Source organism: Carassius auratus, chromosome 8 (genome assembly GCF_003368295.1).
Source record: "Carassius auratus strain Wakin chromosome 8, ASM336829v1, whole genome shotgun sequence".
Taxonomy (NCBI): domain Eukaryota; kingdom Metazoa; phylum Chordata; class Actinopteri; order Cypriniformes; family Cyprinidae; genus Carassius; species Carassius auratus.
In genome coordinates this window covers 21,941,569-21,966,246 of record NC_039250.1, presented here as the reverse complement: position 1 = coordinate 21,966,246, position 24,678 = coordinate 21,941,569, and the positions used below count along the sequence as shown (strand labels likewise).

Genomic DNA, 24,678 nt, shown 5'->3' with positions numbered 1-24,678 from the left:
CGGTGTGGCAAAGTGGACTTTGATCTGGACTCCTGGCTTCACCCCTATCAACAAATGCTGCTGCCTCCATCCTACAGAGCAACTGCATCTGCACCGCAGTCCTTGCCGCCCGACGAAAGACAAGCACAACTTCCACAGCATCATTATGATCCAAACCGTCTGCTCTGCCACCAGCAACGTCACCGTAATGATGAAATACTCCAGATTTAAGAGGCTGGGCTGAATAGAACTGTGATGGTCTCTCAACCATGGAACGAGAAAGACTTGAAAGAGGCAAAACAAAGCATATCGTCAAGCAGTGGAAACACTGTGTCAATGGATCAAGACTCACTTATCAGTCAGAGTGAACACCACTGAAATCACGCAGAAGAGCAGAGGACAAAGACTGTCTCAGACTTATCCAGATGTTTGCTTTCACTGGTGGAGAGGGGACATGGAAAAATTTCACTGTGCACATTTGATCAACCAAACGGTGGCTGGACCAGAGAAAGCCGAGGCAGACTGACAACAGAGACTTTCACAGCAGAAGCTGGAGAAGGAGTGGGGAGTCAGGAACAAAGTCCACCAAGGCCACAGGTGGACAAACAGATAAGTCTGAAACACACACATATTTTCTCTAAAGCTCACTGCAATGTAGAAAGTATGCTTGCTAATGTTTCTGCTCACTCCAACGAAGAAAATATGCTTGCTCATATTTCTCCTTTTAGCAATTAAGAAATTCTTTCTTTAATACATGATCACATTGGAAGATTAGAAAATGATAAATCGTCTTTCGACAAGAACATAGGCACATATAGTCATCTGAATAAATTAGCTTATAAACAAATGCCACAGATTAGATTATAGGTTAATGGAGTTGAAAGGGCTGCCAACCCAGTAATTAGAAAGGATGAAATAGACCCAATTCCAAAATTAAATGGAAATTTAAAAAAATGTGTATTTTTCATGTAAATTGGGTGGAGACAGCAGAGGAAAAGGTTGAATATAATCCAACACTGTCTGCATACCGAATGTGTTTGCACGGGACTACTGTTAAAGTTGTACGTACTGTCTGTGTGATTGATGACACAATGACAACAACCTTTCTCTCAGCAGAGGAAGAGGAGACTTACCCAGTGCTCAAAAAATTCCCTAAAACACTTTGGGCTTTATCTAAATTTGACTTGGGGCTGGTTAAAAATTGTGAACCAGTTCAAGTCACTCCAAAGTCTGATTACAGACCCTGTAAACACCAGGTTTTGAATCATTAAGAGCAGCTGGGGTAATTGTGCTCTGTGAAAATTCCCCTGTGTGTACACCTATTTTCACTGTTAAAAGATAAAGAAATATGCAAACAAGATACCGTCAAACTTTTAAAGTTTTGGCTGCTGAGGTTCATAAGCCAGTTTGTCAAAAGGGAAGGTGACCTTTTTAGGTCATCATCATTAAAAATGTAAATTTAAAGCTTATCATGAAAAATCAACTAATGTCATTTTTGGCCATGTGTTCGTATTGTTGAATGCTTTGGCTCACGGGAAGGGCTTGCTACCCCATGACAAACTGACCTGGATTCCAGAAGCAGAGAAAGCATTTAAGAATATATTATTGCTACAAACATCACCAATGGGACTCCCAGACCCAGAGCGAAATTTTGTACAAACTGTTGATGAGAGAATGGGTTTCCGACTTCTGTTCTGTTACAGGATCATGGGGGAGACCTGTGGCCTATTTTTCGAGTAAGCTCGATCCGGTAGCGGCAGGCATGCCAAAATTGCCTGAGAGCTGTTGCATCTGCAAAAAAAAGCTATTTTAGCTTCAAGGGTAATTGTGGGGTACTCTGATGTGACTTTGCTCAGGCCACGCACTGATCCTGTTGTAACAAAAAACATCCCATTTGTCAATGGCCAGGTGTCTCAGGTACAATGCAATTCTATTAGAAATGCCAAACATCACAATTAAAAGAACAGGATCGTGTTGCCACATTAGAACAAGTTTATAAACCAAGACCAGATTTAAAAGAAACCCCCTTAGAAAATGCTGACTTAATTCTATAAATTGATGGTTCAGCATCTAGAGACCCAAACAATTGGCAAAAACAGAGCAAGTTGAGCTATAACCACTGCATATGCAATAATAAGATCTGGAGCGCTCCACGTGCATTGCTCTGCGCAAGTGACTGAATTATTAGCATTGACGGAGGCTTGCAAAATTGCTGATGGACAAAACAGTTACCATTTACACAAATTATTGTTACTCTTTTGGGGTTTGTCATGATTTTGGGCCATTGTGGAAACACAGGAAATTTCTAAAGTCTGATGGTAACCCTGATTTAAACCATGATAAAATAGCAGCATTGTTAGAAGCAATTTTGCTACCAAAGTCAATTGATATCTGCAAATGCGTCACACATTCCAAAAGTTATGATTTTGTGATTTTAGGTAACAAGTAAGCTGATACCACTGCGAAGGATGCAGCGATGAGAACAGAACTTTCTTTAAATGTTAACAGTTAACAATGACTCATTCACACTCCCTTCTGATTATCTTACAGCCATGCAAGCTTTTGCTACAGCAGAGGAGAAGAAACAATGGGTGAAGGCCGAGTGCAAACTATCTTTGCCCGAGTACTGTAGACAGACCATGTCTGCCAAAACACTTTTTTCAAACACTATGCGAAACTTGCACATTTCCCACTTCCAAATCACAAATTGATCATATAAATGTACAATTAAAAGCATAATTGATAATGCAAATAAAACCATCAGTCAGATGTGACATTAAAGAGCAAATTAATGAAGTGTTGTGATCAAACAGGACTGTCTTGGGTAAAAGCACTCCCCATTGTGTTAATGTATATGAGAATGAGAAAAAGAACAAAGTCTAACTTGAGTCCATTTGAAATTTAGTTTGACAGGCCAACTTCCAGTGGAGTTGGAGCAGAACTACAACCACAGTCCTCTACAGCCTTGTGAGAAGATGACATGCTAAAGTGTAGTTGAAAGTTGTCTCTTGTTCTCTCTCAGATATCTTAGCAGTTCAAGGATGCTCTGCCCAAGCCAGCGGAAGGAGTCTTGCATGATATCAGGTCTTGCTGATAACACACATAACTGAGGTGAAAGTGGTAGAGAGAGCGACGTGGATACACACAAGTCACTGCAGGAAGGTTTGAGTACCAGCAGAGGTTCTACAGCTCAGTAAAGTGATTGACCAGCTGCCCAATGCCAAGGGGGATGTCTGGCTGACTTAGGTGAACAAACATACAGTGGTGTATGGGAGCTGAACCCGCAGCAACATCACTCTGTAGGAGTGATCTGAGGTCAGTTTGGGCCAACGGATGACAGCGAGGGACTTAAGCTGTTAGAAAAACCTACCATCCAACTGCTGCAGAGAAACTACATGACCAACTCAACAGGAGGGAACACAGGCTGTGGAACAGAGCTGAGAAGTTCTTCCAAGTTGTAATTACAGCACTTGGGGTCAGCCTTCTTCAAATCTAAGTCAAAATCGCAAGGAATGAACTGATAAGTTTCATGAACACTACTAAGGTGATGATGGAAGGCATCAAGAAGTAACTACGAGGACTGAGGCTAACTGCACTGCAAGACTGTTCTGGACCAGCTCTCCACATCCCCTAGCGGTTCACAGGTTAACAGCTAGAGAAGTAAATGCCAATGATGATTGGGAATGGAATTGGTTTAAGGGTTTATGGCAAAAAGAAGAATACATTCAGTTAATTGCCATCTCAGCACTGGCCATGAATTTATTTTTGCTGTGTATGTGGCCTTGTGTAGTGGGAATGATTAGAAGAGCTGTAAATTCAATAATGAAATCTTTAGTAGTTCATCAGATGTTAATGTACAATGTCTTGTGTGAAAGTAAGAATAATGTGAGTGCTTCTGATGAAAATGATGAAGGCAATGAGATGCTAAAATCTGACACCTGCAGCAGCTCTATAGAAAAAAAGTAGTAGTAAGCATTAAATTAAAAATTTAAATGTTTGCATTTAGCAGACGCTTTAATCCAAAGCAATTTACAGTGCCTTCAGGTTATCAATTTTTACCTATCATGTTTTCCCGGGGAATCGAACCCCCAACCTTGCGCTTGACAATACAATGCTCTACCAATTAAGCTACGGGAACACATTACACAATACATGCTGTAGAATAAAGAGGGTGAAAAGCAGGTCATTGTTAGTGTTACGAGATGATGCAACTGGAAGGAAAGTTAAGAAAGTTTCTTCTGTTTAAATATTACATTACGATTTTTACATATAATCAAATATAAGAGTTATTGTTTTCTTTATAGCTTGTTTATATGTTAGGAATGAATATGTTCCATAAAAAACAATGCAAATGCTTTTTTTTCGCCCTTATGAGAGTAATGGTGTTTTAAATCTTGAATTTACATGATTGATGTAAACTATAAGGGTAATGTGCTCACAATTTATCTACATTTAATCAATATAAGTGATCAATAATGATCAAAAGGGAGGAGTGTTATGGAAATGTTACATTTTGTTATTTGATTGCATTGATTGCATTTATCTCATTTAGGTATCTTTTAACATACAATGATCAAGGTAGTATATATAGTCCATATGGACACTCTTTGTGTAACCTGTGTATCCTGTGCACATAACTGCTTTAGGCTGAAAAACAACTTCTAAAGAGGGACCATGTACCATGAACAATTAGTTCTGAGACAGTCCTTACCAGGGAGAGGTGCATGAGATGTACATGAGTTATGAGGTGAAGTGCACTGAGCAACATGATTGGCTCAACGGTCCTAGTCTGGCCTTCAATGTATCTTTTACATTCTATAAAAAGTGGGCTGTAAGTCTGTGTGTTATCTCTTTGCACGCAGACTCAGAAGGTGTGTGTAAACCAGATCATTCTCTGCAGAGAATTAAAGCAATAAAAAGACAAAACTCTGTTTGGGTTTTCATTCTCAGTCTCTACAAATAGTTATTGAATTAGAATTTCCGCGACACTCCCATGGTTTTTTCTCCATTCTGTCACCGATGGAGTTTTGGTTCTTTGCTGCTGTCGACTCTGGCTTGCTTAGCTGGGGACACTTCATTACCAGAGAAATTGTTGACTTGATTGCAAAGATACTATTTAAACTGAACTTAGATGATGACATCATTGAATTCAACGATGAACTGCCTTTAACTGTCATTTTGCATTATTGACACTTTTTTCCTAATTAATGTAGTTCAGTTGCTTTGACACAATCTATTTTGTTTAAAGCGCTATATAAATAAAGGTGACTTGACTAAAGCCTGGTTTTCACTTAGGTCTATTTGTGTTGCTAAAAATGTCAGATTACTCAATTGTCAAAATAATCAGTAGATTACTTCATTACCAAAATAATAGATTAGTTAAAATATTTCAAAATACAACTGCATTGTTTTACTTTTTATAATTAAAAGACAAATATTTTGTCTTTTTTTAAATTTCTTAAAAATAGTTTTAAAATATCGTCTCCTTCTAGTGAACCAAGTTTTGTCTCATCTCGTGAACTAAGTATATTGTCACACCCCTAGTGTTGATAAACGGTGATATAGCTCATAATTTTTAAAGTGCATGATACAGCTTTCATTCTTCAGGTCAACCAATATTCATGAAAAGTTAGAATAAGCAAAAAAGCATTAACTTTTTCAAATGTTACATTTGCCCCTCCCCCGGAAAAAGTTCAATATTTATTTACATTATTTATTAAAGGTTAAAGTTTAAATGAATCTGAATTCTTATTATTTAAATGTTATGTCCTGGATAAATTTGAATGGTTTAAGATGAATTATGTAAAGTTACATAAAGTTACATTACGCTGCTTGTTACATATTTCTGTGGCCACAACCAGAGTCATCTCTAAGGCTCTGGCCACTACAATCATGGCGACCCCGGAAGTACGTTTTTCACACTCAGGCCCATATATTCGACGCAACTTCCCTTTGTACTTCCTTTTTCGAGCTCCGTGTGAAAGGAGAGTCAACGCGGCAAAATGAGGCACGTGAGAAATGTTCATATATAAATTATTTAATCATGTATAATATTTTATTTCACATTTAATAGCTATATAGGCAAATGTATCATCAAGCAATGTCAATCGGAGAGTTTGGGATTTTAATTCCTTGACAAACTCGAGCAGTTCTTAAACGCTACCGCGCAGCGCACCGGGACACCTGGATGCAATCCGGTGTAATCTGACAAATATTTAACTTAATCTGAAATTATAATTATTCTTATGGTTATTATTCATATCTAACTTAAGTTATATAGATATATTAAGGTTTAGAAAACGAAGTTTGGATGTATGTTAGTGGTACAGTCACTGATCATCGCAATATGTATGGAACAAACGTCATGGAATCATTTTATTTGATTATTTATATATATATATATATATATATATATATATATATATATATATATATATATATATATATATTTATTATTATTATTATTATTATTTTTTTTTGTTTTTGTTTTTTTACAGCAAGGTCTCAAGAGACACTTTGTACGAGGCTGTTCGGGAGGTCCAGGCTGGTTCCCGTCTTAAGAAGAGAAAGTAAGTCTGGTTCTAGTGTTTATTGGCTGCATGGTAAGATTAGTAGTCACTAGTCATTTTCGGTCAGCACAAAGTAGTTTTTGTTACTTGCAAGTATTTAAATATCAATTTATCAAATTAAAGGTGCTGTAGGGAACTTTCGTAAAAAAAAATCTTTTTTACATATTTATTAAACCTGTCATTATGTCCTGACAGTAGAATATGAGACCGATAATCTGTGAAAAAAATCAAGCTCCTCTGGCTCCTCCCAGTGGTCATATTGCCATTTGCAGAAACTCCATCGCTCCCGGTAAAAAAATAACCAATCAGAACTGCGGTCTGTAACTTTGTGTTCAAAATGTATATAATAAGCGAGTACACCATGAATCCATTTTCCAAACCGTGTTTTTGGCTTGTCCTGAATCATAAGGGTGCACCTATAAGTGTTTATATTCGGACTATTTTAGATTGCTTCGGGGGTACCGCGGCGGAGTAACCCAGTACCTTTGTGATTCTTCATAGACAAACAGAGAAGTAGTTCCGGCAACAATGTTCTTCCGCAAGACGCAAGCAGTTCTGTTTATTAACCGCTAGAGCGTCAAAAGTTCCCTACTGCAGCTTTAATAGGTGTTTTATTGCTTGCCATATCAGGTGTATTTTTGTTAACTGCACCATGTGTTTACTCAATATGTAGCAGCTATTTGTATAGAAGGTGTTTATTTTGCCTTGTATATTTTAAGGTTTCTTGAGACTGTGGAGCTGCAGATCAGCTTGAAGAACTACGATCCCCAGAAGGACAAGCGATTCTCAGGCACTGTCAGGTTCGGCCCTTTACTGTATCGCCCAGCCTTCTATCTGCCTGCCCTTTGCTCTGCCTGAATAAATATTTGGATATCTTGACACTGAGGTAGTTATTTGTTAGATTAAATTGCTTGAGCAGGCAGGTTAAAGGCAGGTAGTGTAGAACAGCCTCGGGTAGTCTGTCTGAACCATCCATTCTCGGGCTTGGTGAAGCAGGCGGACCCCTACCCTGGGTCTTAAAACATGAGGGGAGGCTATAGGTGATGGCATTCATGCTGTCATACCTAAGCCGACCATTTTATTATATGCCTGTGCTATCAACACCTGATTCCAGCTGAGGTGGTATGGGTAAGACTCTTCTGTTCTGCCTCATGTTGGTCAAAAGGGGTCTGATATGCTTCTGTTTCTCAAGAAGTCTTTTCCGTTGCCCCTCACAGGCTGAAGACCACTCCACGGCCCAAGTTCTCTGTGTGCATCCTTGGTGACCAGCAGCATTGTGATGAAGCCAAGGCCGCTGAGCTTCCACACATGGACATCGAGGCTCTTAAAAAGCTCAACAAGAACAAGAAACTGGTCAAGAAGCTGGGTGAGTTTCCTTTTGAGAGAACATTAGCAATAAGACGCACACTTTCAGAGCCATAGTTTGTTCTGGATTGAGTAAGTGTTGATGCATCTTGTTGGTTTTCTTTTTAGCAAAGAAATACGATGCTTTCCTGGCTTCTGAGTCTCTGATCAAGCAGATTCCTCGTATCCTGGGACCTGGCCTCAACAAGGCAGGAAAGTTCCCCTCTCTGCTCACCCATAACGAGAACCTGGCCACCAAGGTGGATGAAGTGAAATCAACCATCAAATTCCAGATGAAGAAGGTATGTTTTTAAAAGGGTTTTGGACATTCAATTGATCAAAAGTGACATTGACATGCTGTTACAACATATTTAGTTTTTTGCTAATTGACTTTGTATTCCATAAAAATGTAAATGAGTAATGACTGCCGCAAATTCATCTTGATCACCACAGGAATAAATTAAGTGAAATCCTTTTTTAAATTTTAGTTGTAGTATATTAATACAGTATCCCAATATTACGGTCTTTTTTTTTTGTTCAAGTAAATGCAGCCTTGTTGAGCATAAGAGAGAGAAATCTTATCAACCCTATTTTCCTGAATTTGTGTTAGTTCAGTTGTAATGGTCATCTGTCATGTACAGGTTCTGTGTCTGGCTGTGGCTGTTGGTCACGTCAGGATGACTGAGGAAGAGCTGGTCTACAACATCCACCTGGCTGTGAACTTCCTGGTGTCTCTGCTGAAGAAGAACTGGCAGAACGTGAGAGCGCTCTACATCAAGAGCACCATGGGAAAGCCACAGCGCCTCTATTAGAGACTGTTCCTCAATTTTCTACAATAAATGTGGAGTTGATCCAAATCTCATGTCTTGGTGTCTTTCCTAATGTCCTTTCAAATATTGATTTTTATCAGTGTAAAACTTCATTGGAAGTTTTCATACACCACACAGATGTATAATTGCATGTAGTTCTTAGAAAAAGCTTGATGTGAAACCACTTCACATGCATAAATTAAGAATTTTATATTAAATTGGTTACAAGATTAAAAGCAATTTTTGCAAGATGGCTCCCCTTCATGGTGTTTTATAGTATGCACACTGAGCTAAATACATGTAGCAGGTGTTTCGGTTTTTTTTTTTTTTTTTTTTCAATTCTGGTGGTGTCAGTTGTGTCTATGGCAGCCATGATTCGTCTAAAACAGCCTCATTAATCTGCCAACACGGTTTACATCTATATATTTATGTGTTTAGAAGCGTGGAGAGCAAGAAATCAGCAAATGTCATGGTAAGCAAGCATAAGTTTTAACTTCATTTGATCATTTGTGAATGTTACACTGAACAGAAGTGGTAAATCTGTGTTTTGTAAAAATTAGGTTGGATTGAATTTAAACTTTAGTAGAGGGTTTCTATTCATACAGGAGAAGTCTTTTTAAATGGAAATAACGTTTCAGTTAACCTTTTACAATCTGGCTATTTCAAGAACAATCTTCTTTTGCAAACCTGAAATTATCGAGATTAACATTTTCAACAACTTTGTTTTTTTAGGTGAAATGTTAATCTAATCCAATCAGTACTACATATTTATAGTGTAACTACAATATAGTGTCTGATTATTGTTGGTTATTTCATGCCATCATAGTTTTGACATGGAAAGGAGGAATTGGAGGTCAGTTCTATTTGATTTAAATGGGTAAACGGAGAGAAACATACATAAATGGACATTGTGAAGTGATGGTTTGGAAGAATATCAGCTCTCTTTAAAGTGTGGCATACCTTGATTCTGTTCCATGTAGATTGTATTTTTAAATAATTTTCTTTTTTTTAAATAATAAAATGTAATTATTTTATTTAGTTTTTCATTAGGCTACCTTAAAAACCTCCTGCAGAGGCTGTTTTCAGTCTGCTGTCTTTGGCCTTTCGCTGTGACCAGTACACAATGTGTCAGAGGAACACACAAGAGACAATGCTAAGGACAACCTCAAACTGGATGTGGAAAGAGGCATGGGAAGTGCTTGAGGTATGACTACAGTCTGAGAATAGCTTTTGTGAATTGCTTTATTGGATTTAGCCTATGCCAATTATATAAATGTATTTTTGCCACTAGACCCTCAAGGGTATGTGTTTATACAGTATTGTTCAAAATAATAGCAGTACAATGTGACTAACCAGAATAATCAAGGTTTTTAGTATATTTTTTATTGCTACGTGGCAAACAAGTTACCAGTAGGTTCAGTAGATTGTCAGAAAACAAACAAGACCCAGCATTCATGATATGCACGCTCTTAAGGCTGTGCAATTGGGCAATTAGTTGAAAGGGGTGTGTTCAAAAAAATAGCAGTGTCTACCTTTGACTGTACAAACTCAAAACTATTTTGTACAAACATTTTTTTTTCTGGGATTTAGCAATCCTGTGAATCACTAAACTAATATTTAGTTGTATGACCACAGTTTTTTAAAACTGCTTGACATCTGTGTGGCATGGAGTCAACCAACTTGTGGCACCTCTCAGCTGTTATTCCACTCCATGATTCTTTAACAACATTCCACAATTCATTCACATTTCTTGGTTTTGCTTCAGAAACAGCATTTTTGATATCACCCCACAAGTTCTCAATTGGATTAAGGTCTGGAGATTGGGCTGGCCACTCCATTACATTAATTTTGTTGGTTTGGAACCAAGACTTTGCCCGTTTACTAGTGTGTTTTGGGTCATTGTCTTGTTGAAACAACCATTTCAAGGGCATGTCCTCTTCAGCATAGGGCAACATGACCTCTTCAAGTATTTTAACATATGCAAACTGATCCATGATCCCTGGTATGCGATAAATAGGCCCAACACCATAGTAGGAGAAACATGCCCATATCATGATGCTTGCACCTCCATGCTTCACTGTCTTCACTGTGTACTGTGGCTTGAATTCAGAGTTTGGGGGTCGTCTCACAAACTGCCTGTGGCCCTTGGACCCAAAAAGAACAATTTTACTCTCATCAGTCCACAAAATGTTCCTCCATTTCTCTTTAGGCCAGTTGATGTGTTCTTTGGCAAATTGTAACCTCTTCTGCACATGCCTTTTTTTTAACAGAGGGACTTTGCGGGGGATTCTTGAAAATAGATTAGCTTCACACAGACGTCTTCTAACTGTCACAGTACTTACAGGTAACTCCAGACTGTCTTTGATCATCCTGGAGGTGATCATTGGCTGAGCCTTTGCCATTCTGGTTATTCTTCTATCCATTTTGATGGTTGTCTTCCGTTTTCTTCCACGTCTCTCTGGTTTTGCTCTCCATTTTAAGGCATTGGAGATCATTTTAGCTGAACAGCCTATCATTTTTTGCACCTCTTTATAGGTTTTCCCCTCTCTAATCAACTTTTTAATCAAAGTACGCTGTTCTTCTGAACAATGTCTTGAACGACCCATTTTCCTCAGCTTTCAAATGCATGTTCAACAAGTGTTGGCTTCATCCTTAAATAGGGGCCACCTGATTCACACCTGTTTCTTCACAAAATTGATGACCTCAGTGATTGAATGCCACACTGCTATTTTTTTGAACACACCCCTTTCAACTAATTCAACTAATTGCCCAATTGCACAGCCTTAAGAGCGTGCATATCATGAATGCTGGGTCTCATTTGTTTTCTGAGAATCTACTGAACCTACTGGTAACTTGTTTGCCACGTAGCAATAAAAAAAATACGAAAAACCTTGATTATTCTGGTTAGTCACATTGTACTGCTATTATTTTGAACAATACTGTATATCAAAGTTGTCTTTTAAATGTCTTAATTTTAATTGGAGGCACAACTGGATAGATCTCTAACACAGCAGTGGTTCTTGGAGCTGTGTATCAGGTCTCGGTACATACATTTACCAGAGAACATTACAATAGGTCCCATTAGATTGGTGGTTCAGTCAATGGGCTGTTAATATGTTCAATCCCGTTCTGTGTCTATGTAGGAGTCCAAAGTGAACCATGCAGTGGAACTGATGGTTGCTCATGTGGAGAACCTGAAGCACTGTCATGCTGTCATGAGAGGAATAGCATTGAACTGTATTAGATGAAGAAACAGATGCAGAGAGCGACATGTCTGTGAGCAGTGGGGTAAGAAAACACCCATTCAGTTCTTTCAGAGTGTTAAAGTTGCAATTCATCCACTAGCATTTTGAAATAATTTATCTGTGTCACTGCAAAGGATACTGACGCTATTGAAAAGCTTGAAAAAGACTCAAAAGGTATTCCATACTTTGGCTTTATCCTGAAAAATGTGATTTTGTTGTTTGTTGTCTTAATTTATGTAGATATATGAATAATTTATAGTTCAGAAGTGTATTATATGATTTGTTATGAGTATCATCTGTCTCATTCTTTTGTCTCATTTACAGCGTAGAATCAGTACAAACATCATTGCAAAGCAAATCCAAGTTGATCTCAACCATTCCTCTTAATTTAGATTAACCGCATTTGTAATTTTCTTTTCTTTTTCATTTAAAGATGCAAAAAATAAAGGAGTCAGAAGCTGTATTATCTTCTGTTACGAATGAGAATAGTGAAGAGATAAAATCAACCACAAAGAAACCAGACCACACAGATGACTGCCAAATGAGCAGAGGGTAATTTGGATACATTTGTGTATTTATAGTTGCGATGCAACAGATGTAGTTTCAGAACTTTTCTCTTCTGTATAGACAGCTGAAGGGATGATGTATTTTTGTAGGTCAAAACCCAGAAACAAGTTTGCATACTGAAATATTTAAAAGATTAAAAGCTTTTATTTATTTTGAAAAGGTGCTAACTGCTGGTTAAACCGGACTGCAGAGGTGATGTTAAATGCCATCATATCGCACTGGTAAACTCATCCAATCACTAGTCCACTTCACAGCTTGATTGCGTTTATAATCGCACTCTTACAAACTATTTTATCTCAAACGTTCAGAGTAAATAAAGACTAAAAGAGTTATTGACAGCTAAGTGGTTATTTAGTTAATTTATAGCCTACATTTAGCATTTTACTTCCAGTTGTATTTACTTCAAAATAAATACAAGTTTTTAATTTTTTATAAAAATGTTTTATAATTTTTTTACGTTTTTAAAGTTGTGTTCATTTGTGAATGTTAAAATGATGAACAGAATGTGTAAGGATCGTTAACTTTTGTTAGTTTGAGCTTATTTTCTACAATAATTCAAAATCCCATTGGGTTTGGGAACCAGTGTGATGCTAACTCTCAGGTTGGCCTACAAAAATATATCAGCACTATAGTCAGTGATGTACATCAGATAAAACAGATCATCGGATAAAAATATGCTGGAGACTTGATTCAAGTCTTTTATTTAAACCAATGATATACACAGATGACCCATTCACAATAAAATAATTTATAAAATATATACAGTGAATTTGTGTCAATGTGAAATCAAATTTTTAACTATTGACTGCCATTTTTCTTGTTTCGTATCCTTTTTTTTTTTTTTTTTACTTTGGAATACATACAATTTTGGAATAAAATGGCTTGTGAATGCTGTTTTATGCTGACTAACTGCAGTGTAAGTGTGATTTATAACCACATCCATGTCTCACATTTCTTTAGGCAAAGAGTACTTGAGCTGGACCCCACATTTGTGAAAAAGGATGTAACCTTAAGCATGGGCAAATAGTTTTCCAAAGTCACGGGGAAAAAGTTTAAAGAATAAATCTTTTAAACCTTAACGTTTTAACTTCGTTTTAGGGCAAACTGTATCATGTATAGTTGGAAATGGTCTCTTGCACTGGCACTCATGTCAATGTATGCTCTACGTCTGTTTTCAACCATGTCAATGTGAAATATCTGAAATCATGAAAAAATGCACAAGGCAATAGTGAGGATCTGTAATATTGTTTATTAAAGTGTGTTATAAATAATATAAAATATATTTCATAATTAGTTAGTGTACAAACAGGAAGTAAAACATCTGCATTTTGTATCATTAAAACTCACAGATGGATTATTCTGACAATGCGTATTACAGTAGCAGAGCAACACTTCACTAAAAAAAATTGTTAGGAAAAGGGCAATATTAATTCACAAATAAAAAATATGGACAAATAATATATTAATTCATAATGTGTTAAATTAAACTCATGGGGAAACGAAGACATTCTGTAATACATTAATTATGAAGAATCGTGTACCAGACACAAATATATACTAAATTATGTCATTTCCATGAGGGCATTCATTTGCAAAAGGTGGGCCCCACTTTCCTGACATCAATAAAATTACAATTGTATTATACATTCATCATAAACATCTGGCATGATGCCTTACAAGGAAGTCTTAGACTTGATATTTAATCACAAATGTAGGCATATACGGAATCGAGGAATACACTGGCTCAGCTCCAACTTGGTCAAAAAGTCTCGTGAGAATGAACATAATCAGATTACATCGGTGAGTCCATTGGCTCAATAAATAAAAATAAACACATGTACAATGAGAGTTCACTTATTCTTTGTGTCATCTCCTCCAGGGTTTCTTCTACCTGGTTACACCTGACTCACGATCTCAGAGTCTTCTTCTTCGTACCACTGCAGCGGCGTTCCATCCGAAGCCCTTTGCAGAATCACCTTCTGAGAAACAGGTATGTTCATCATTTAACAAGAATGGATTTCATTTACGAAACTGGTACTAAAAAATATACACATTGTCCACATCTTTACCTGTTTTTGAGAGGGAATCTGGTGGTAGGGCGGCGGCTCTGGACGCTTGATTCGAATCGATCCCTGCCGTTCAAGTGAGCGGGGTTTGGATATGCCTATATTGTTTTTCTGGTGCCAGGTTTTTAGATCCCCTGATACCAAATCTCGAGGAAGCACACTGCTGGGGTGGTTGGGATATTCTCTTAGTGATGTCGTGCGGACCACCTTTGTGTATGGCGGGGGAGGCTTGAGCATTTGTTTGGGTGAGGTAACCTCGACTTGTTGAGGTTTATTAGTATGTACAGGATCAGATTGTGTATTCTGTCTGAGTTGCAGCCTTGTCATGTCTGCCTGAAGTTGAGTCCCATTGATAATCTTCACTCGATTGGGGCCGGGCACAAGGTGAGGTGGGTTTTTGTTGTTGTTTTTGAGTGTACTGTGGGTGTGGATCTGGCTTGGTCCTTTATTTGGAGTGGTGCGATGGTAGCCATATGGAGGCGGACAGGGTTTAGGTGCCTCGGTGGTCATCTCTCGGCTGGAGGAACTGCTGTATGAGGAAATGGAAAGCTCGGAGCTGCTGTCTTCAGAGCTGCACTGATATAAACGTTGAACTGAGTAGGCTAATGTGAAATCGGTCACTCGTCGTTGTGGCAACTTGGTCCGGCCCCGTCCCAGGTCTGAACTGGCCTTGGTCAACTCTGGTTTGCTTCTGGGAAGCCTATTTGAGTGGAGATGATAACAGATTAGTAAAGTACAAATACAAATGTTGCTAGTTAATACACATCAAATTTAAAATATTGGTAACATTTTATTTTTTAAGGAGTCCTTGGTACACGTTACATGTACTTACTATTATAATAAATTATGCATAATTACATGCAAGTAAACCAAATCCTAACCCAACCCATATAGTAAGTACATTTAGTTAATTAATATTACTCAGTACTTAAATGTATGATTACACTGTAAAAGGGTCACCTTAAAGTGTAACAAAAATATTTAAATGCATCTGCTTCACTAATATTTTTTGGTATGTATTTCTCAAAATATATTTCACTTTCACAAGTTTTAAAAACAGTCTATATATCAATTTGAGCCATGTATTCAGGCAATCCTAAAGTACATGAATTACCTGAAGGACTGTGAGAACTGTCGGCGCAGTGGCAGCTCTGGGGTGGAGGGGGCGCTGTTTGGCTGATTGTTTCGCACACTCTTAAACACAAACTGGGGTGCTGGAGGAAGTTCAGCCATTCTCGTGTCTGTTGGTGAGCCTGTTGGACTGCTGCTAACAGAGAAGAACAACTGTATTAAATATTGATAATAATGTTTCTGCACCCAATCGGCATACTAGAATGATTTCTGATGGATCACTTAAGACTGGAGTAATGGCTCCTTGAAATTCAGCTTTGCCATCACAGGAATACGTCGCATTGTAAATATTTAAAATAGAAAACAGACCTTTTAAATTGTTATAACATTTCACGTTTTTACTGTAAGTTAAATAAATGCATCCTTGATGAGCACAAGACACTTCCTCCAAATATACAAAAAAGGTAACACTTTAATTAAAGCATTTATGTATAATGCATAATAAAAGTAGTTTTAATGCATTAATTATGCCTTGTAATGCAGTTTATAATCTCATTAATTATTGTTACCATAGTTAATAGTGCATTTAAATTTGTTTATAATTATTTATGAAAAGATATAATGTATTACAACGCACATTGTCAGTAATTATAATGCATTATACACTTAACCCTTTTTAATGCATTATACATAAAGGCTTTAAGTAAAGTGTCACAAAAAGTCCTACCAACCCCAAACATTTGAACTGTAAGGTGTATGTTAACCAAATGCTCTTATCGAGTACCTTTAAAACAGCTCTTATCTATAAGGTATGTTTATATTGCGATTTAATATCTACCATGGGACTCTAGAAGCTAGACTATCCCAGCGTACCTTGAGCGGCTGCTGCAGACAGAGTGAGAAGGTTTTTGTTTCTGGTAGGGCTGGTCCAGGCTGGACTCCTTCCATGGAGAGTTCTGGATGGGTGAGGCATCATAGTCCAGACTGGAACTGGAGCTCGATTGCTTTGGGCCGTTTTTGGGCAAGAGAGTCAGACACTGGAAACCGCTGTCCATGGAAGACCCCAGAACGGCTGGAGAAAAGGGAGCAGAGTCTGAGTCTGTAGATAAAAGACAATTTTTCCACATTAGCAAACTCCTAGAGAGTTCTAGACATCAAATTTCCACATACAGTGGAGTGTGAAAGTTTGAGGAAATATAGGGTTGCTTGCTTACCATCATCTAAGGCAACAGCATCAGACAGCGAGCTGTCATCAGACATACAAAGATCTGGAATGGACCAACAAATATTTGTTCATTCAAATCATCAAATATTTTTAGTAATACAGTCAATCACTGGTAAAATGCGGAAAGTTTAGTTTATATGAGCATCGACTGGCTGACCTCTCTGTCTGGAAGAATAGCAGGTCTGTGGAGAGACACAGCCGTGGTTGATGCGGTGTTTCAGTATCGCATCCTGCAGCTCTTTCAGCTTCTTCTCTTCACGTTTACACTGCTGCAGTCGGCTTTTCTTCACCGGTTTGCTGATGTGCTCCTCGAGGGAGAGCTTTCGGGCTGCCTCATAAATCTGCCGCTGCAGGGCGAGATCAGCCTCGAGCGCGTGCAGCTCAGACTCCTGGAGACAAACATTTAAGGGGGTAACCGCATGCTGAAAATGTGGATTAAACTCACCTCGTAAAAAATCTTTTTCCATATAAGTGGAACCGTTTCACCATCATGAATAACATTTAAAACTAGCCAGGTAGGCTCAAATAACAGTCAGTTGCATTAAAGCTATTAAAGTAATCTCTGTGTAGAAACTGTGGCCAATACCTCGCCATCTTGTGAAATGAAACCCTCATCCAGTTTGAAAGTGGCTCCAATGCGTCGCCGGACTTGCGGAGGCTTCTCGTCCGGCAGGAGAGGGTATTCGGGGGGCAGCTTTCCAGTCAGCTCCTGTTAAAACAAAGGGCATTTTAATCTCAAAGAAAAAAAAACTTATGTTTGTTAGTCAATACAAAACAACCAAAGAAATCTTTGAGCGAGCAGATGCTCGTCTTTATATTGTTGAAATGTCTACAAAGAGGTTTCTATGGTGTAATGATTGGACCCTTAAATCTTCTCCCTGCTTGGCCAATAGTGAATGACAGGCATGTGGGCTAACATGCAAAGAAGCATCTGTTTCTTGGACATTGCTTTAATGTCTCTATTGAAGGGCTGTACTGAGAACAAGAAAAAGCCCAGCTAAATCAGAGCAATCAGATTTACGGTTATGGGCCAGCTGACTTTCCTGCTTAAACTTTCCTATTCTTTTGAAACTACGGCAAAATGTGTTTGCAAAGGAACTTATCCTTTTATGTAATACAAACAACTTTTCAAAAGTTTGGGATTAGTAAGATTTTATCATGGTTTAAGCAAGAAAAAAAACATTTTCAATATTGATAAACATAAAAATTCTTTCTTGAGCAGCAAATCAGCATATTAGAAATTTCCGAAGGACCATGTGACACTGACGACTGGAGTAATGACTGCTCAAAATTCAGTTTTGCATGACAGGAATACATAAAATATATTCAAATAGAAAAAGTTATTTTAAATTGAAATAATATTTCATAATATTACAGTTTTATTGTCATAAAAAAAAAATTCTACCAACCCCAAACTTTTAAATGGTAGTGTAATTGTTTAGCCTAAATAGATGTCATTATGCTTCATTAGTTAATTAGGCCAGACTTAAACTGCTCTAAACCAAGAAAACCCTTTTATGGTCTCAAAGTACTGGGAGACCCTGGTTCATATAGTCTTTTCAAATGGAAATAAAGCGTTTTATCTTGTCTTTAAGCTATCTTTTTTTGGTTCATGGCTTAAAAATCTTAAAGACTGAAAATCTTTAAAAAATGGAAGACGTTTATGAAATTTCTATGGAGAAAATGAATGGTAAATATCATATTGGCTGCCAGTTTTTCCAAGACGATTTTTGGTCACAATTCAAGAATTTTCCACAGACCCTCAAGCTATTTGTGATGGTTTGATTTACATGTAAATATAAGCCCCATGCTTAAAAAATATACATATATATATATATAATTATGATACATGATGTTTATGAAGCAGAGATGGCAATACTGATGGCACATTTGTTGGACACTCACAGCCTCTCTAATGCAGAGTTTCTTTAGCTCCAGGACACAAAGCTCCAGTCTGTCCTCAAGGGCTTGCTGCTTCAGCCTCATGGCACGTGTGTGAGTGCTCAGGTCCTTCACCGGAGACGTGGGACTGTCTGGGCCTGGATAATCAACAGATTTTTATTAGACAAGAGCACACACATACAGGGGGCTAGCAGTTGGCCTGCCCTGACACAATGAACTCTAGCACTCATGTAAGAAACTAGATTCTGAGTATAAGACTTCCCTCCAATTCCTGTGTTGTTAATATGATCTATTATTAACACACGCAAAATAATACATTTTGACAAAATAAAGCTATAAAATTTTAACTAATGTTTATTAACTGGTTTATTGATAAAAATGAGTTTTTTGGGGGACTACAGCACCACATTTTGTTACTGATATGCATTCTCCTACCTCCTAAATATAATTTATCATTAAAACAACTGGGAAAAAAGCACTCACCAGAGTTCAAAATGATCCCGCTGTCAGAGTCACTGATCTCCTCCTTACAATCCATGTTTATTTTTGTTACTCTGCAGTTTTCAACAATATCCGAGTTCAGTCTGCAGCTGTGACCTGTTGATGGGGAAGAGAAAAGACTGAAATGCGTTGTTTGATTTCAAGAGCTCTCTATTTACTACTGCTATCCAGTCCAGAAACCCCTAAGTAAATTTGTCTTCCAAATAGTGGCTTGTGGCCATGCGATTATGAAAAACCGAACCTCCTGAGCACCTCAGGGTCTCCTCCACATCTGACAAAGCAACCGGCCTTTTGCCTCATCCACCCCTATTTCAGTCTGGGCACACACACACACATAAGCAACCCCCCTTCAAAATGATTGTCTCAAAACACAATAGCCGCGCGCCCAGAGTTGACCGCACACATGTGGGGGTCTTATACTTCCCATACAGCACCATAGCAACCTGGATCACTATGAGCAAACAGGCGTGTGTGAATTGTGATGAAGTGTGTTTGGGGGAAAACTAGAAGTCAACAGATGGCAGAAGGGACTCTCCTCCTCCCAAAGACTGCACCTGTTCTCTCCAAGACCCCCTCTCTTTCTTTCAGTGCCCACTCGCCGCAGCTTTGAAGTGGAACAATGTGTCCATGCTGATTCAGCCTCAGGCGGGACATGCTGATAGCTTAGATAACCATGTCAGGGATTCTCTTATTTCCATGAAGAAAACTTACAGGCAATGTTTTTCGAAAGGACTGTTAGAAATAACGTTTAAAGATCTCTGACTGTGACGTCTCAGATTTTGCGAGAAAACAAGATGAGGAGATACTGCTGTGACATTTTCATAAAGTCTTGTTCGGTTAGTGTAAAGGAACATGTTAATGCATTGGGCAGAGTTTGAATGACAAATCGGGTCCTCATACAGATGTAAAAGAAATCAATCAAGCAGGAAATGTTGTATTGATCTGTTTAATGGTAAAGTTTACCCAGAAATGAGAGTGAATATATTATGGCAGAACTGAAACGAAAGTCATTGGGGTTCAAAACAACACTGGACTCTACTGACTTTCATTATATGGAAAACAAGTAATAATGAGACATTTTTTTCTCAAATGTTTGTATTCCACAGAGGAAAGTGGCCTAAAGTTTGGAACAACATGAGGATGAGTAAATTATGACTGAATTGTCATCATCTTCTTGAGTTCCAGGATTACAAATATGCTTTCATATCCAGTAACAAGATTTGAGGAAGATATTAGTTCAATTTATGACATTTGCTACACTACTTTTTTTAAAGTTTAATTTCCTGAGAAAGAAAAGGCAAGTTACATCAACCATTATCAAACCTAGGACTCATTTATAAAGATATGGAATGATCCTAAATGTGAACGTACAACAGTTTTTTTTTTATATTCCTATGACTGATTTATAAAACATTAATACAAATTGCACAAAAGACATTTCCTAAATATATCCTTCTTACATGTACACATAGACCTTTATTTATTTATTTATTTCATTTTAGGATATCAGTAATCTATTTAATGAATTAAATTAAATCATGTAAAACCCACAACACATTTAAAATGACTAATGTGTATAATCATATTTATACATGTTGTGATTGTCTTTTTTTAATCTTTACATTTTCATAAGCAGTGTTGGTCTATTTGAATTACTGGTATATATGGAACAAAACATTTGTATGGAGGTTATGGAACAGCTTTGACATATTGGATGAAATCCATGGAATTTAGGATCAAATCTAATCATATGTGTGTTTTAGAAATAGGGCCCATGGCTCCTTGTTATATCTAATGAGCGCTGATGTCAAGCCCGCAAAAATCTAGGACAGACGCTGTATTTATATAAATGCTATTTTGGGGTAAAATCTAGTTGCCCACCCACATCACTAGGGACAACATCCAAACTAATGAGTCGGCGTGGATCCTTATCATCTCTCTTCCTGAGTTCTGAGGGGGGGGGGGATTTGACAGGATGTGATTGTGAAGCTTCTAAAGGCTCCATCCTTGTTCAGTTCTGTAACTCATGCGGATGGATGCAGCTCAGCACAATAGAAAGCAGCAGCCTGCTCCATCAGCCACTCCAACGACTGAAAAAACACAAGCGAAGCTCTGTGTCAACAAGCCCGAGTGGCCAGTTTGCTAAGAGGACAGTATCTGCTGATACAACAAGACTTACAGAGGGCAAAAGAAAGGCTGATGATACTGCCGCAGGAATTAGGTCACTGTGACAAACTGTGCTTTATTAAACAAAAAGCAACTCCCAGTTTTAGTTGCAAGCACTTTAGTTAAATTATAATTCTGCCAACATTGACTCTCCCTCACATCTTTGAAAACCTGTATGACTTTCTGCCATGGAACAAATGCAAAGAAATATTGAAAACTGTGCTGGCTGCTCTTTTCCTTGCCATTTCAAAGCAGTTATTCAAATAAGTGTCTTGAATTGGTCTTGTTTCTCACAAAAAAGAAGATTAACATGTTTTTGTAATGCATGGAACTTGTAAAGAGTAAAGACAAACACTTGCGTTTCCACTGCAATAAGTATTTTATCTAATAATAATGTAAGATGCCATGTATGTAAAGCACATGGGTCAAAGTTTATGATCAATTTATGGTGCTTTTGCATCATTTTTGAAGCTTGAAATCTTCACTTTCCATTCTTTGTAAATGAAGACTATATATGCACCAGGACAGTTTACTTGTATTACTATAAATGGAAAAAACTGCAATGCACAATATAGCCTTCTAAATAAAGAGCTAAGTGACACATTGCCACAATTTCAGGATACTTTCTAGTGAATCATCAATTATTCATGAAAACATTTATTTACACACAAATTTGTGGGAACAATTCAAGTTTGATTTTATTCTTGATTTGAAATGTGATTTAAATATGAGCTCGGCAAGCAGTTTTTGAGATCCACAAATCAAGTAGATGTCACTACATGCCTAAAATTTCCCAATGGCCATTAAGTAACTTTCCTTGACTGTTGATGAGTAAATCATGACAGATTTTGATTTTTGGTTGACCTACTCCTTCAAACCCACACACTGCACTCGCAATGCCCTCCACCCTGAAAACACCATAGGTCTGTCTAGATTACAAAGCACATTAAGCCCAGAAGAGCAGACAGGACGTAGTCTTCTTGACAGCAATCTCAGCAGCAGAAGAATAACACAACAGATCCACCCATCCTCTCTTGCAGTCGAGCGTAAAGATGAGACATCAGCGAATAAGCCTATTTTCAATTCTCATGTCACCTCTGCCAGATTCCCAAACACCCTTTCCCATGAGTCTGTGGGGCTGTGATCTATTGGAATGCCTACTCGGCCAATTTCATTACCACTGCGGCCAGGTCTGGAATTCCCAGAGAGGGCCAGAGCTTGGAAAGTATGACGGGAGACTTGAACACGACCCAGATTGTATGCAGAGCCTGTTATTATAGAGATGCTGAATCGTGTAGATGCAGATGTTATGGGAGTGACAGAATTTAGTGTGACTTATTTCCACAGCTGGTGCAAAGCCAAAAACCAGTCGATTGTTAATGAAGCCATGCAAAACACGGCAGAGAGCGAGAAGAGGGAGAAAGAGTGAGTTGAGTGTCAAGACTTGAAAGACCGTCTTTGTAATTCCACTTCTCTCCTTTCATTGTGCCACTCAATGAAAGTGAAGCGATTAATCAGAATGCATGACAAAACCCTCTCAAAGATGAAAGCACCTTTGCCTAGTAGATTAAAGAATGTTTCTCAGCCAGTGTAAACACAGACTCATTCTCCTTTATGAATGGACATCCACTTCAATCTGTATTCCAGTATAAATTTAATTAAGATATACCATGTATTTCTGGAGAACGGATCAACCCTGTATGCCTTTATACAAATAATAATGGCTTGAACTGCAGGTAAAATGTTCCTTTTAGTTAAATTTTAACAGACCTAATGTCTAGAATGGCTATACCAATACCAGTGGATCTGGCTCAATGGTAAACAACACTCACAAGCACTAAGAAACATGTCTTTTAAATGCATGGAGCTTGTGAAGATAATTATTGTAGTAGGTATTACATTTAAATCAATCATAATGCAGTTATGCCACCAGCATCTAAACCAACTCAGGCCCCATAAATATCATGCAATCCAGATTTCATTTTACTAGTGACAGTCTATAATAATTTGCATGCTTTGAAAGGGTTGGATGACCTTATAAACAGCACTAGTCCATAGTCTGTTGTAAATGTAGGTTTAAGTCCCAAAAACATAAATGCACTCAAAACATACTTAAGAACAAGAATACAGAGCTTATCAAAGATCTGGCGCATGCCTTCGAATGAATGATTGAATGGAGTCTTTGTGCAAAGCTTTAATAAAATATAATTTTACGTATGAAATCAATTTATGCCACAAAAAATGATAATACAAATGTAATTTCTTAATATAAATGTTTACCATACCTTTCTTTGCAGTATCCAGCCCAATACACACCCTCCGTTCAATCCATTCCCGCAGATGCGCGCGTGCCGGTGACTCCACAGTGCAGCTGGATGTGGAGTCTGCTCAAGCCAGCCAAAAGCCACTGGACTATACCAACTGTATATGTGCGCGGGTTGGGGGGCTCACCCTGTATCTGAAATATTCTCCAATTTTTATTTAAAATAACATACATATTAACATTGGTAAATGCATATTTTACATGTTATTGAGGATTTTTTTACAACTGTGCTTTTTAAGTTTAGAGGTACAAAACCGGTCGATACCACTGAAACTGCACCCTATCGCGAATGAAGCAGCACACGCTTCATCTGCCATAGGCGTGTCTAAAAGAGCCAGCGGGAGAAAACCACAGTCTATGGAGACAAAATCGAGACAAGAGTAAAACAAGAGGACAGCTGGCAAATAGTCCTCTGGACTGTATGAATGGTGTCTGAAATGGCACCCGGCCACAACTCGATTGTTTTCCTGCATGGCGACATGACCGATAATGATCAAAATAATTTGCTGAAAGAGTATTTGTAGTAACTCTCGACAGCTTATAAAGATATACATTTTGAGAGCACAACATGACTCAAGTTTATTCCTACAAACGTTTTTTTTTTTTTTTGTCGATTTGATTCTCATTTGCCTCTTGTACCTTCCTGATTAAGGCGGACTACGGCAGATGGTCAGACTTTCTATCCTCGTGCCTCTCTGAATTTAAAGATCAGCTAATTAAACCGGGACATTTCCATGTGAAAGGAAGAGTCCGTAGAGAATTCTCTCCGCACTGGCGAGGTGCAAAAGTGGCACCTGTAAATGCAAAGGCAGCGAGACACCGAATCGTCTTTAAACTGTAGGAGAAGTTTTTTTTTCATTATTATTAAAACGAAAAGACCATGTTATATTACGGATGAGATGTGACTGGAG

The 24,678-nt window shown here is 37.9% G+C and overlaps 2 protein-coding genes across 4 annotated transcripts; one reads left to right on the top strand and one right to left on the bottom strand.

Moving 5' to 3' along the window:
* The first annotated feature begins 5,874 nt into the window (after positions 1 to 5,874).
* Positions 5,875 to 8,749, top strand: LOC113107634 (60S ribosomal protein L10a). The gene is made up of 6 exons (XM_026270278.1): positions 5,875 to 5,986; positions 6,477 to 6,548; positions 7,268 to 7,348; positions 7,766 to 7,914; positions 8,022 to 8,194; positions 8,534 to 8,749. The coding sequence occupies exons 1-6, from the start codon at positions 5,982 to 5,984 to the stop codon at positions 8,702 to 8,704; spliced, it is 651 nt and encodes a 216-aa protein (XP_026126063.1). The 5' UTR covers positions 5,875 to 5,981; the 3' UTR covers positions 8,705 to 8,749.
* Positions 8,750 to 13,708: 4,959 nt separating this feature from the next.
* Positions 13,709 to 24,343, bottom strand: LOC113107633 (innate immunity activator protein-like). Of its 3 annotated transcripts, none has more exons than XM_026270276.1 (10): positions 23,730 to 24,343; positions 19,261 to 19,374; positions 18,781 to 18,914; positions 17,462 to 17,584; positions 17,033 to 17,264; positions 16,865 to 16,918; positions 16,524 to 16,722; positions 15,694 to 15,846; positions 14,583 to 15,279; positions 13,709 to 14,492 (listed from the first exon to the last, which is right to left on the bottom strand). In XM_026270276.1, exons 2-10 carry the CDS (start codon positions 19,313 to 19,315, stop codon positions 14,409 to 14,411), a joined length of 1,731 nt encoding a protein of 576 aa, XP_026126061.1. In that variant the 5' UTR covers positions 19,316 to 19,374; positions 23,730 to 24,343; the 3' UTR covers positions 13,709 to 14,408. The 3 variants fall into 3 exon arrangements, with proteins under 3 accessions (XP_026126061.1, XP_026126059.1, XP_026126060.1); XM_026270274.1 differs by having other exon boundaries at positions 13,735 to 14,492; positions 16,524 to 16,749; positions 23,730 to 24,341; XM_026270275.1 differs by having other exon boundaries at positions 13,738 to 14,492; positions 15,694 to 15,843; positions 16,524 to 16,749; positions 23,730 to 24,340.
* Between the last annotated feature and the right edge of the window lie 335 nt (positions 24,344 to 24,678).